Source organism: Aedes aegypti, chromosome 3 (assembly GCF_002204515.2).
Source record: "Aedes aegypti strain LVP_AGWG chromosome 3, AaegL5.0 Primary Assembly, whole genome shotgun sequence".
NCBI classification, from domain to species: Eukaryota; Metazoa; Arthropoda; class Insecta; order Diptera; family Culicidae; genus Aedes; species Aedes aegypti.
Window position 1 is genome coordinate 379,967,413 of NC_035109.1, and position 12,896 is coordinate 379,980,308.

At 36.6% G+C, this 12,896-nt stretch overlaps 1 protein-coding gene across 5 annotated transcripts in view; it reads left to right on the top strand.

The window, feature by feature from the left end:
• Positions 1 to 12,896, top strand: part of LOC5567467 (transmembrane channel-like protein 7) — a 100,463-nt gene that overhangs the window by 68,311 nt on the left and 19,256 nt on the right. For all 5 annotated transcript variants that reach the window (XM_021852786.1, XM_021852787.1, XM_021852788.1 and 2 more), the window contains 2 exons: positions 11,361 to 11,670; positions 11,733 to 11,864. In XM_021852786.1, coding sequence (XP_021708478.1) covers positions 11,508 to 11,670; positions 11,733 to 11,864 — 295 coding nt within the window. In that variant the 5' untranslated portion in view covers positions 11,361 to 11,507. The remainder of the gene's footprint in view (positions 1 to 11,360; positions 11,671 to 11,732; positions 11,865 to 12,896) is intronic.

Here is a 12,896-nt window from a genome sequence, read left to right on the forward strand (position 1 = left end):
AACTCCGGCGAGAAACCGATTCTAACTTTTTATCGCGCCGACAATATCACCAGTCTTGCATCTGTATCGCGCATCAGCTATAGAAACAGATGCTATGGCAGAATCAAGGGCAGAATAGACTGGAATATTTGACTGACGCCTCCCAAACAGTACTGAAAAGTGCTACTTTTCAGCATTGTTTTTTTTTTTTGGTAGGAAAAGCAGGCCATTTGTAGTGCAAATAGTCAATGAAAAGTTGATTGATTTGCAACGAAATCGCAAAAATCAAGTTTGTAGCGTTCTGTTCATATTGAGAAGAAATGAGAAAATTTTCAAATAAATTTAAAAGGATGAAATTTAAAAAAATGGATTTCTGAAAACACAACACAAATCAAAAGTTCTATTAAGCGTGTTATTGCTTTATATCTTTTTTTTTTAAAGCAATCTTATATAGCAATCAGTGGTGGAAAGAATCATGCCGTTTACGCAAAATGAACCAATATTAAGCAGGATCCACGCTCACACGCTCACGAACCAACAGCGACCGATTTGGTCACAGATTCTTGCATCGGAGAACCAGAACAAAACAAATGTAAAAAGAGCGTGATTGCTGGATGAGCAGAGTCTGCTCACAGCCGTTGTTTTTTCCGTTCCTAGCTATTTTTGTGAATAATTGCATGGATTATGATTATAATAGATAAATTACAAACTAATGTACGACAGTATCGAGAAAATTGACCGATATGTGGCGTTATTGTAGAAATATCACAGGGAATCGGACGCGTGATTGCATGTCAAAATATAGTGATGCGATGCCCTTTACAGTATATGTGTTCGGGCGATCGTGAGCAAAGAAAGCAAGAACGCAATCGCACAAAATGAACCACCGATGCGGTAGCATTTTTCTGGTGTGCATGAACAGACTCTGTTCACCGTTTTACAGCACTGCACTATGGTCCAGGAATCAGTTTTACGCGGAAAGATGCATTTTGAGCTTTAGAATGAAACATTAGACAAAAACGGTCTTCTACAAAGTTGTTTGTATTAGTTAAGCCCTTTGTTTGGTGTTATTGAAAATTAGGGTGGACCACATTTTCATAGAAATTGTGTAACTAACTTTCTTATTTGTAGAAATTATATTATACATGCTTCAGCAAAGTTGTAGACCATTCAATTTCAAGCAACTTTGCCAAAAAAAGTTTTTTTGTATCTCTTAAATTGACCGATTTAGAGCTTTTTTCCTACGGTGACATAGGGTGGTCCGAACAAAACTGGTTTTCTGGCTCTAGAGTTTTCAATTCAAATTTCTCATCAAAGTAGTCTATGAAACACTTTCAGAGCTTTAATAAATGCGTAATTTGGTGAGTGAAGAAACTCGCTATCTCCTTCCGTTTAGGAGTTATTGTTGTTTTTCTCTCAAAAACATGCCTACTTTGATTGTGAATATCTATGATTGGGGCAAACATAAAAAATATCTTTTGACGGCATTCAAAAGACAAAATAAAATTGTATATTATATCAAAAAATTACAGATGTGTTATTTTTGTAACTCTAATAAAATGCCTTGAAAAACAAAGGATTTTAAGTAGAAAAACTTTAATAACTTTTGAACCAAAATAGATATCATCAATATTTTTGCATGAAAATATGTGTTTTGTTAAGTTCTAAAAGTCGTTCATAGACGACTTTGACGAGAAAATAATATTAAAAAAACTAGAGTAGAAAAACTTTTTTTGTTGGACCACCCTGCGATGATTAGGAAAAAATGCTCTAGATTGGTCAAATTTTGAGCTAGAGAAAAACCTTTTTTTGGCAAAGTTGATCAAAATTTCAAGTTCTACCGCTTTGCCTAAGAGCATATACCAGTATTTTTGCAAATAAAAAAGTTGATTATATGATATGTGTGATATTGTGGACCACCCTAGTTTCAAATGACACAGTATGTAAGCTTACATTTTAAGAAACAATTTTGTAGAAGACCATTTTTGTCTAAAATTTCATTTTCATGCTCATAATGCAAAATAATAAAGAAATACATACTATGAAAATCTTCAAAATAGTTTTAGAGCCCTATGTTTCTTATTTTAGATTTCTCGTCAAAGTCGTCTGTGAACGACTTTAAGAACTTGATAAAACGCAAATTTCCATGCAAAAATATTGATGATATCTATTTTGGTTCAAAAGTTATTAAAGTTTTTCTACTTAAAATCCTTTGTTTAACAAGGCATTTTATTAGAGTTACAAAAATAACACATCTGTAATTTTTTGATATAATATACAATTTTATTTTGTCTTTTGAATGCCGTCAAAAGATATTTTTTATGTTTGCCCCAATCAGAGATATTCACAATCAAAGTAGGCATGTTTTTGAGAGAAAAACAACAATAACTTCTAAACGGAATGAGATAGCGAGTTTCTTCACTCACCAAATTACGCATTTTTTAAAGCTCTGAAAGTGTTTCATAGACTACTTTGATGAGAAATTTGAATTGAAAACTCTAGAGCCAGAAAACCAGTTTTGTTCGGACCACCCTATGTCACCGTAGGAAAAAAGCTCTAAATCGGTCAATTTAAGAGATACAAAAAAACTTTTTTTGGCAAAGTTGCTTGAAATTGAATGGTCTACAACTTTGCTGAAGCATGTATAATATAATTTCTACAAATAAGAAAGTTAGTTACACAATTTCTATAAAAATGTGGTCCACCCTTATTTTCAATAACACCAAACAAAGGGCTTAACTAATACAAACAACTTTGTAGAAGACCGTTTTTGTCTAATGTTTCATTCTAAAGCTCAAAATGCATCTTTCCGCGTAAAACTGATTCCTGGACCACTGTGCACTGATAGCAATCACATAGGTTGCATTCTCACCAAATCCTGAAAGAAACTTACAGAATCATTCACAGGGTTATCGTTGCACAAAATTAGCTTAGAAAACCCTTAATATGCTGTTCACATTATGTATGGAATGGATTTATTTTGGTAACTTCTTCACAGCTGGGCAAAATATGAAAATAAAAACAATCCGGGGAAGAAATCTCACATAATCCTAAACAACATTTTCGGGGAATTTTGTGTCAGTGAAGATCAAGCACGAGTTAAAAATAATGAAATTATTTTTTCTCCATAGTATGACCATATTCCACACTGACTGACAAAAGTTTTTTTTTTATCGAAAATATTTGATTTACTGCAGATGATTTAACACTAACCAATGTTGGATCACCTTATAACATTACACGGAATTTAAACCCCAAGAAGGGGAAGTGTTTGGGTTAGTAAATGCCTCAGGCTATTGAATATGCAGTGTTTAAAAACTCGTTGTGAATACTGCGCTTATTTCGAAGCGTTTTTGTTCTATTTTCTGATGTTAGTATTTAGGAATTGAACTTCTAAATGATATCTTAACAAAAAACTTTTTTTTAACACTTCAGTCGTCGCGCTGTTGTATTTTGTACAACACCGTTGAAAAAACCTCGCTATTCGTTCACAACAGCAGCGTGGTGGTTTTGACGGTGGCAAACCGCGCGACGACTGGAAGGATAACTTTTTTTCTGATTCCACTAAAAAAATGCTTTTTTAATATTTCCATTTAACTTTATCCAAATGATTTGACGAATTCGCTTTTATTTATTAGAAGCCACTTGAAAAATAACTCAAAATAAATTCGGTAGGGTCTTTCTTAGTCCGCGGCTACAAATCAAAGCCATGCTGAAGGTGTCTGGGTTCGATTCCCGGTCGGTCCAGGATCTTTTCGTAATGGAAATTTCCTTGACTTCCCTGGGCATGAAGTATCATCGTACCTGCCACACGATATACGAATGCGAAAATGGAAAATGGCAACTTTGGAAAAGAAAGCTATCAGGTAATAACTGTGGAAGTGCTCATAAGAACACTAAGCTGAGAAGCAGGCTCTGTCCCAGTGAGGATGTTAATGCCAAGAAGAAAAAATCCGGTGGAGTTGTTAAGCAAAATTATAAAAAAAAATACTGCTGAAAGTGAAAATATAATTAGCACATTGTATTCAGGAAATTTAAAAAAAATAAATAAATGGTTCAGCGGTTTCAAGAAAAAAATCTTACTCAGATGTTTCAACAGATGCGTCTCATGAAAAAACATTTTTCTAATGAATTTCTTCGAAACATTTTCTACATAATCTTCAACAGCTTCTCAAGAAGAAGATCAGTGAATGTTTAAGTCTCGACATAATGTTTTTTTTGTCGATTTATAACAAATGTGTTATACAGTAGTCGTCCTATTATAAAAAGAATAATTTTCACTACATACAAGCTAGCATCATGGAAACAAAATTAACTTAGGGGCGCCCAAAAGGATGTTTGCCTAGGGCGCCATGAGGCCACGCTACGGCTCTGCTCGCACTATTTTATAAAATTTATTACTCCACTGAGCACTTCTGGTCTACACGCTCGCCTAATTGAAAGTGGTCGATGGCCGCATCCTTCGAACCCTTCAGCCCATTCGTGAAACCGTGTCCCCATTTTGCTGTAACCTCTTCACGCCATTTTTACAGCCGCGTCATGAAGTAATGTCAAACTGGCCAGTGGTTTTAAATGCTTTTGCTATTTGAATATTTTAATACTCGATCACAAGGTGCAATTTTAAAAAGTATGCTACAGCTAACTCTCCCTTACTCGATATTCCGTATCTCGATATCGAGTTAGAGAACCATAGTAAAAGTTGGTTTTCATGGCTAACTCGATGGTCCCTTGGATCGCAGTTGCACTGGTTTTGTGTTTTGTAACTCGATACCTCCCTAACTCGATGGTCCCTTCAATATCGAGTAAGGGAGAGTTAACTGTAGTATGTTTTACTTCTTCCCTATTTTATTTCAACTACAGTCGAAGCTACCGTCGTAATAGAGAAAAGTCGGTATAGAGAATGGATGTAACATAAAAATATTTTTCAAGGGACCAGAAATTGTCGTTATATAGAGCTTTTGTCGCTATAAAAAATGTCGTTCTAACGAGCTTCTACTGTAAATGACATCGTAAATCAACCACTCTTCCCGCGCAATAGTACTGAGATCACTAAATTAGGTAATACAATTCCTCTATGTACAGTACATATGTACTCCACTGTGATCTCAGTACGGTAATATCGGATCATATTAAGCCGCCTCTATCTTACTCTCACTACCGGTGATTATAGTTATTATCATCAGCCCCATCATTGCACGAACAGTCGACTCTGCGTCACTCTTCGTATTTAAATCTTTTGAAATAACGGAACGCAAAAAAAAATTGGACCGAAACGATATCATGAGAGCCAGTCGAAGATGCAGGAAAATCGTCGTATGGAGAGTCAACTGTAACAGCTGTAACACATCATCTCCTGCATCTGTATAGAAATGCGCATGTATCGATAGTAGACGCTGTGATATGACAGGTCTCCAGCTGATTCAACTGCTAGTTGGAAATGTATTCCTCGAGCTCTCTGTGGCGAACCATGATGATTAAAAAATCGAGATAATTGCTTGATCTGTCTCGTTGCTTTGTTGCACTCTTTTTTCCGATTTCAATATGACTAAGTTCATCGGAAAGGTTATCGTTTCATTCTGTAAGTGTTTTTTGTCATGTTGTTCTAGAAGTTAGTATTCGTTTATCGTTTCAGTTCTGTGGAGTTCATTTTAAACTTTTTGTAGTTTTCTCCAATTGAATATTACGTAGGATTGTAAGTCTATAATGATATGAGGATACAAACGAATCATGCAATGAAGTTTTTATCTTAAAAGTAATGCCTCTAAATGGTTTACTCATATTTTTTGCTCCTAATGTATAAAACAACCTGTAAGTACTCTTGGCGTGCGACTGCAGAAGTGTTTTTATTTAGTAGCGCGCAAAACTTGAAGCCAGTTCGAGTTGAACGTTGTCCCCTAGCGCTCAGCATCCAACAAAAATGTTGAAATTTCCCTCTCGTAAGCGACGTTGTTTCAGGTTCAGCTGGTTGGTAGCCTATGTATCCATCGTATAACGCAAGTGCCAACTGCAATTATAGCGATTGCGTTGTAAACGCAAGTGCGACTACCAAGTGGTATATCTCAAACCAAGCCCGTTATCGTTGCTGGGATGGGATGACAAATAAAACTGAAAGTTCACTGTCAAGTTTTATGGCTGTTTGCCGACATACCTACATGTCGCTTTATTTGAAAAATTTTGATCGCGACAAGCTGAGTTTTGTATTGCTGTTTCAAATTGACAGGTATGACTTGTAATCTTTTTGACTTGACTTGTAACATATTTTGACGATGAGTATTTAACCCTTTCTTCCACAAGGCATTGATCCATTACTTATTTACGATAAAAGCATTTTTATGGAAAGTGGTTGAACAAACTATGCAGCAAATGGGTTAAATTAATCGAAAATCAATGGAGCTCTTGAGCTACTGGGGAAGAGAGGATTAAGGTGAATCAAACAGTCATTCATGCTGAAAACATGATCGATTAGTCATTCGATTCAACTCCAACTCAAGTCTATCTTATTTCTGTGTAGAAAACATGGATTCTAAAAGCAAGGATTAAGTATTATGAAGAGATGATCTCGGAATTTTATTTTCTCGGAGTGTAAACCAAAGATATTACGTCCTTTTCCAACTCTGCATCAATTCGATGATTCAAACGCTCTTATCGCCCATCATCGGTCACGCTTGTTGGAACTCGCATGGAAAATGCCATTAACCACTGACACTGATTACTAGTCAATGAACAATGTGTCTTGTTCCGCCACAGAATTGTGATGTGTCTATTGACACCGACTGCCGATAACGGTCTGCAATCGTTCGACGAAAGGTAACAACCTCGGTGAAAGGCAATCATCTTTTACGTTAAACGCTTTATTGCAGGGAAACATAATTGATATCTTATCGGCTGTAATAATGAATGTGTGAAGCGAAAGCGACGATTGTGGGTGCTATATTGAACTCATGAAGTGGTTAATTGACTTTCATTGAGAGGTATTTCCTGTAATTGAGTATCAAATGACTTTTTAACAAAAGGAGTTTTTATAAAGGATTATCCATTATTTATTTCTCAGTAAATAACTCAGCTATGACAATGAAATGTTTTGAGTGATTGTAATAAAATATCTGAGTTATTTATTGCTTGATGTACAATGAACTTAAATGGTGTGAAGGTCTCAGGTACAGAGACATATTTTCATTCTGCTTATCAGTTCACGGAAAATTTTTGAGGACGAAACGCAACATGACATGAAAACATAATGGAAATTACATGTTTTGTATCGTTTATCACTAAATGCCATATAAGTTCTTAAAACTATCAACACTGTGTTGCAATAAAAATAACCTAACGTCGTAGGTGTAAGATTTAGTCTAATACCATTGAAAAACTTGATTTAAAGATATGGCTTTAAAACTGTTATTGAGTGTTTACTATTATAGTAACTTGATAATATGTAACACAATTTTCATTCTCTATTGAATTTCAAAAAAATAAAAAAATCTTTCAAGAAATAATTATGTTCATGGTGAAAATTCTAAGGCAATTGAAACCTGTTGAACACTTAATAAATTTACATCAATATACACACCCTTTGGACGTGTTAGAAGTGTGATTTCCTAAAGTAATAGATCATTCCTCCAGCGCTAAGTTTTTTGTCCTATTTGTACCTCAGTGTAATTTAAAACAAGTCGCAGGTCGCAAAACCGACATCATAAAATAAAATCAGGGAATCTCTTATCATTTAGACAAACGTGACGCATTCTCTAACGATTGGGAACTCCCATGTCTTAGCCGATACCTGCGAAGGGGGAACGAAGATTTGTTGGACACCTTTTCACGAATGTCGTGAAAACTTCAAAATGCATCCATACCTGTCAATTCACTCTGAATACACTCTTAAGTACCGCAGTTCGGGGTATGGAAAATCATCAAAAGTGTCGGCACGGAGATATTCTACACCCTAAGAAGTCAAAGAATTTCCAGCCGAGAAAGATCATAAACATTACCGAGTATCGTCCCAAAATACCTTCGCTATAGATGACACACACTATGTATTGCATAGACTTGCAAAGGCAAAAACAACCAAAGTCAAGGTGAAGATAAATCGAAGCCAAACCTCAATTTTTCAAAAGCACAAATCTGGAAAACCGTAGATCCATTGAAGCTGAAAATATAATCGATTGGTCACCACTAGCGAAAGACCAAACTCAAATTTTCGGTGTATTTTGTTTTTCGAAATGTCAGATAAAAAAACCCATGAATAAAGGTTTAATAAATCAGCAAATTTACACAGATGTAAATATTTGTTTACGCGTGAAACTTCACAAACTACAAATCAATATTTGTTGAGACCAGTGTCTGTATATTTCAATTTACAGTCAAGAATCCCGACCCTCGATGGGATCCGACATCGTTGAATTCTTCTTTCGAATCCGGTAGAACGTGCATTAAGTTTTTCAATTACTTTTTCTACACTGATTCTCATCTACCAACTGAAATTCGGTGGCAGCAAATTTAATTTTGCTTGTGAAAAAAATCATTTCCATCAGAATACCCCACAAAAATATCCGCAAATTTCAAAAGTTGTATTTTTTGTTAAAAGACAATCATGATTCATCAACTGGAGGCATCACAATGCCGTTTTCTTACACCAGTAATATAAAATTCATTTGTAATTTTTTATATTCAATTTTCAATTTCAGTGCCTCTAGGTTAAATTGAATATTGAAATGACACCAACAGTGGGTAAAACTGAATGTATGCGTGTGTTGCAGCCACTCTCTTACTTGTCGCATTTGCTCTCATAGTCAGATTGGCTTCGTGCTAACGGAGTTTGTTTTTGTTCGTTTTCGCACTAATCGGGTATCATTCGGCTGAATTTTTACAACACTGGTTAAGATAAACTATGCTCGTTTAGCGCATAACTTAGAGTGATATATGTATTCTATATGTAAAAAAATGAAAACGTGTAGCACAATGATCAATTTCATCTTTAAAATTGATATATTTTTTGTTAAAACACTCTAAAGTTTCCTCCAATTAAAGCGGAAATCGAGCCCAGAGAAAATATAAACAAATTGTCTGATAGAGCCTACACGGAGCCACAAATCAACCCAACTTTGATTATAAAACTTTTGACGCAATTCGCCTCCTCCGTGGGATAACCCGAATTTGGGTAAACTGACATTTAGCTAACGTTAAGTAGTTCTCATTTGACATTAGCGAAAAACAACTCAGTGCAAAAAATCTACCCATCGTTAACTTTCGAAGTATCCGTAGTAGGTTAAAACAACTTAATGTTAGGTAAACTCGAAAGAACTCAAATTTGGCTTATTCCATTGAACTTCGACGGTGAGTCGGTGCATCTCGCTCTGTTTTTAACAATATTACTGTTGCGAGAGAGGCAAAACAACCCAACCGTGGATAAAAACTAAAGGCAGTTTACCCAAATTTGAGTTTAAAGATTTCTCCGTGTATACTCCGTAGCACAAAACGTCCACTCTAATGACGTCGCTAGATGCTCGGCTACAAAGTCCATCATACAGTGCTTCATTTATTATCAAATCTAAAAAATAGCCATGGAAACTTCAAACGCCAGTTGAAATATATGCATATTCTACATCTGGGCAGATTAAAAAAAAAACCTTTGACGACATTTTGAGTAACACCCTTTTGAAGACGTTATCGTCAAAATCGTTGATTTCCAATTCATTAACAATATATTTAAATACCAGAAGACACTTTGGAATGCTTGCAATTACATAAAATCATTAAATTTTATAAAAAAAAACTTGCCGTATTTAGCTGATTATGTGCAGCCTCAAGTTCAATGAGGTATTACGGAGCCGATTTTATGTTGTAATTACTTATAATATTCATTATTCAACATAACACTTTCAACAGTTTGAAGGTTATAGTAATGGAAATTGCAAAAATGGCCAATTGGCAAACCACACTCTATAATAATTATTAACTGTGGAAGTGCTTATAAAACAATAAGCTGAGAAGAATTAACGCAGAAATAAGAAGAAAAAGAAGAAGATCATAAGTTCTGGATTTTGAAACATAATACTTACAGTACATATTGCATAACAACTGCAAGTCTATATCCTTTTTTCAATTTGAACTCATAAGACTGTGTACATGATTCCATCATGTTTAATCATATAATCAAGTTCTTCTTTTCTGTAGGGTACATTATAAAAACAAATAAATTTATAAATTCAACGCAAGCGAACGCTATGCATGCGACACTTTATGCAGATTTGAAGTGAAATTGATTTTCGTTACCAATTTGAATTTAATAAAATCTATATAATGAGATCAAAAAAGTTTTTGACGTTTTGAAGTTTACATGTACACGACGAAACACGTGTCAAATGTACAAATTGAAATCGAAACTGCGAAAAAAAAACCACGTGCTCCGGTGGGGATCGAACCCACGCTTCAACCTACAAGCTGCAAAGCCCCTTGAGAGACCCCGACGCTCGAAGGCGAACTGAACTTCAAAACGTCAAAACTTTATAACAGCAAAAATCCTTAGGCGGGAATTACCTATAACTTGACGATTATTTAACTGTCCAGGAGATCAAAAATAGTTTTTTGCACGATTACGTCGTAAGGAAATTGCTCTCATTTGCTCATATAGAAATAATATATGATATGCTTCTTGGAACGAAAACTGTTAGCACTTGCAATATCAAACCAGGGTACCAGGGTTTGGGTTAAGAATAACTCTTTGCCTTTCGAATGCGGCTTAGACAGTTTCAATTGGACCTGTAATCGCAGATATATGGACTGAACACTTTTGCATGTTTTTTTAGGGGGTGAACCCAAACTTATGCACGGAAGTGTGTATAAGTTAGGTTATGTGAGTATGGGCAGTATACGACATTACTAGCTCGCAGATTCTTCTTCTTCTTTGCATTACGTCCTCACAGAGACAAAGCGTCTCATTGTAGTGTTCAATGAGCACTTCCACAGTTATTAACTGAGAGCTTTCTTTGCCATTTTTGCATTCATGTGGCAGTTAGGATGATACTCTATGCCCAGGGAAGTCAAGGAAATTTTGTTTTACGAAAGATCCTGAACTAATTGGGAATCGAACCCAGACACCTTCAGCATGGCTTTGCTTTGTAGCCGCAGACTAACCACTCGGCTAAGGAAGGCTTTATATTCTATATTTATGTTCTTTTGCTGGGCGTATAGGGATTGCTAATGTAGATCTTTGGATCTACTCTCACTATCCATTCGACCCCACTGTCCCCTCGAAACCACTTCAAACGGCTCGTATCAAAACTAAATCATCACGTCAACCATGTGGAACGCTTGTATCATTCATTCTGGATTGCCATTAATTTCCCCACTCATGTGTCGCTGTTTTCCACCCTGATTCATTACAGGTGTACCATTCGAGGCGAATGCATCACCCTAGCAGTAGTAGCACCGGAACCACCGGCTGTCATCCTCAGCGGGACTGGGTTCTAAAGCGGAACGACTAGACTACTTCTGCTCCTCAGAAGCGCGTTCGAAACTTAGGAGACGCCATCATGTCCGGCGGAAAAGATCGACGTTCGCGGGCCAGCAAAACCCAAGGCTGGGAGGAAGCCGGCGGCGAGTTCTACCAGGAAAGCTACCCCGCCGATCTGGAGGGCATGCAGCGGGATCCGTCCAAGATTGCGACCCTGTTGCCCTCAAAGCAAACCAGAAATGGTAAGAGATGATGGTATGCCCATGTGGTGGATGTAATTTATACCAATTTTTCGCATTTTTAGCTACAACTCGACGAGTGCGGCCGTCCCAGCAGGACACGAAGGGAACTCGTAGGAGGACCAGCTTTTCGACGGTGGCTCGGCGCGGTTCGCAATACCATGAGATTCAAGTGGCAACGCTTCCAGATTTATCAGGTAAACATATACTAATCGCCAGTGCCAACAGTCTCACTAAGTAGCTAATAACTACCCGAGCAGGAATGAATAACTCGCACGTATCTGGGCATACCATAATTCAGTATTGTTCATTAGTCCGGGTACTATTCACTTCTATATGAAATTTTCTCATGTTTTTTACGGTATTGCAATACCAAATCCAATTATCAATTTGGTGTTCGTATTATATGATTGAAGTTATTTTACCTCTTTTATCAGGCTTTCTTATACCTTATTCAGGTGATAATTTTCGAAAATGATTTGGTATGGAATACCCTGCTTTGGTATTCTGCAGCAATTTGCTTCTGCTCGGGCACTAACGAATCGATGGCTAGAAGGGTTGAACCTGAGAGAGACTCGCGAAGAGGAAAAATATCAACGTCATATGCAGCCCAGATTCCCCTCTCACGAAACGTCAAATGCAGCCCACCGTTTTTATGGCTGAAAAAGTGAAAAGTATTGTGTTCAAAGTAAATTGTTATTAAAAACCTCAGTCAGCGGAGCAGTTTTTTCCAAAGTTGCTGATAAATACAAGCAGAAGATTAATTATTTCTAATGTCTGCTACATTTGCTGGCATGAAATTTCACTCAAACGGCTATTTATGATTAGATGTGATGCAAACTCAATCATTTTTTGCTGAGAGGTTCATGTGAGGGTTTGAACGGCTAGCGCATAATTGGTATAAACACAAAGGGGAATTTGAAAAAAACTCAGCAATCACAGAAAAAGAAGACCGTCTTCGCGAGTCTCGTCTCAGGGTTGAACTATGTGTGCTGATAGCAGCACTCGAAGTTAGAACGACGGATGTTGATAACATCATTCGTTTCGATTGTCTGTTTGAGTTCGCGATGGCATGCGAAACAATCGGCCAATCGGCAGAGCACTCGAAACACTAATTACGTCGGACGCTTGTGACGTCCAGCGGACGTTTTCTTCTCACATTATGGAGGCACATTTTTGGCGCACAATCGTATGACCATAATTTGAATAGCTTCAATCCTTCATTGCCA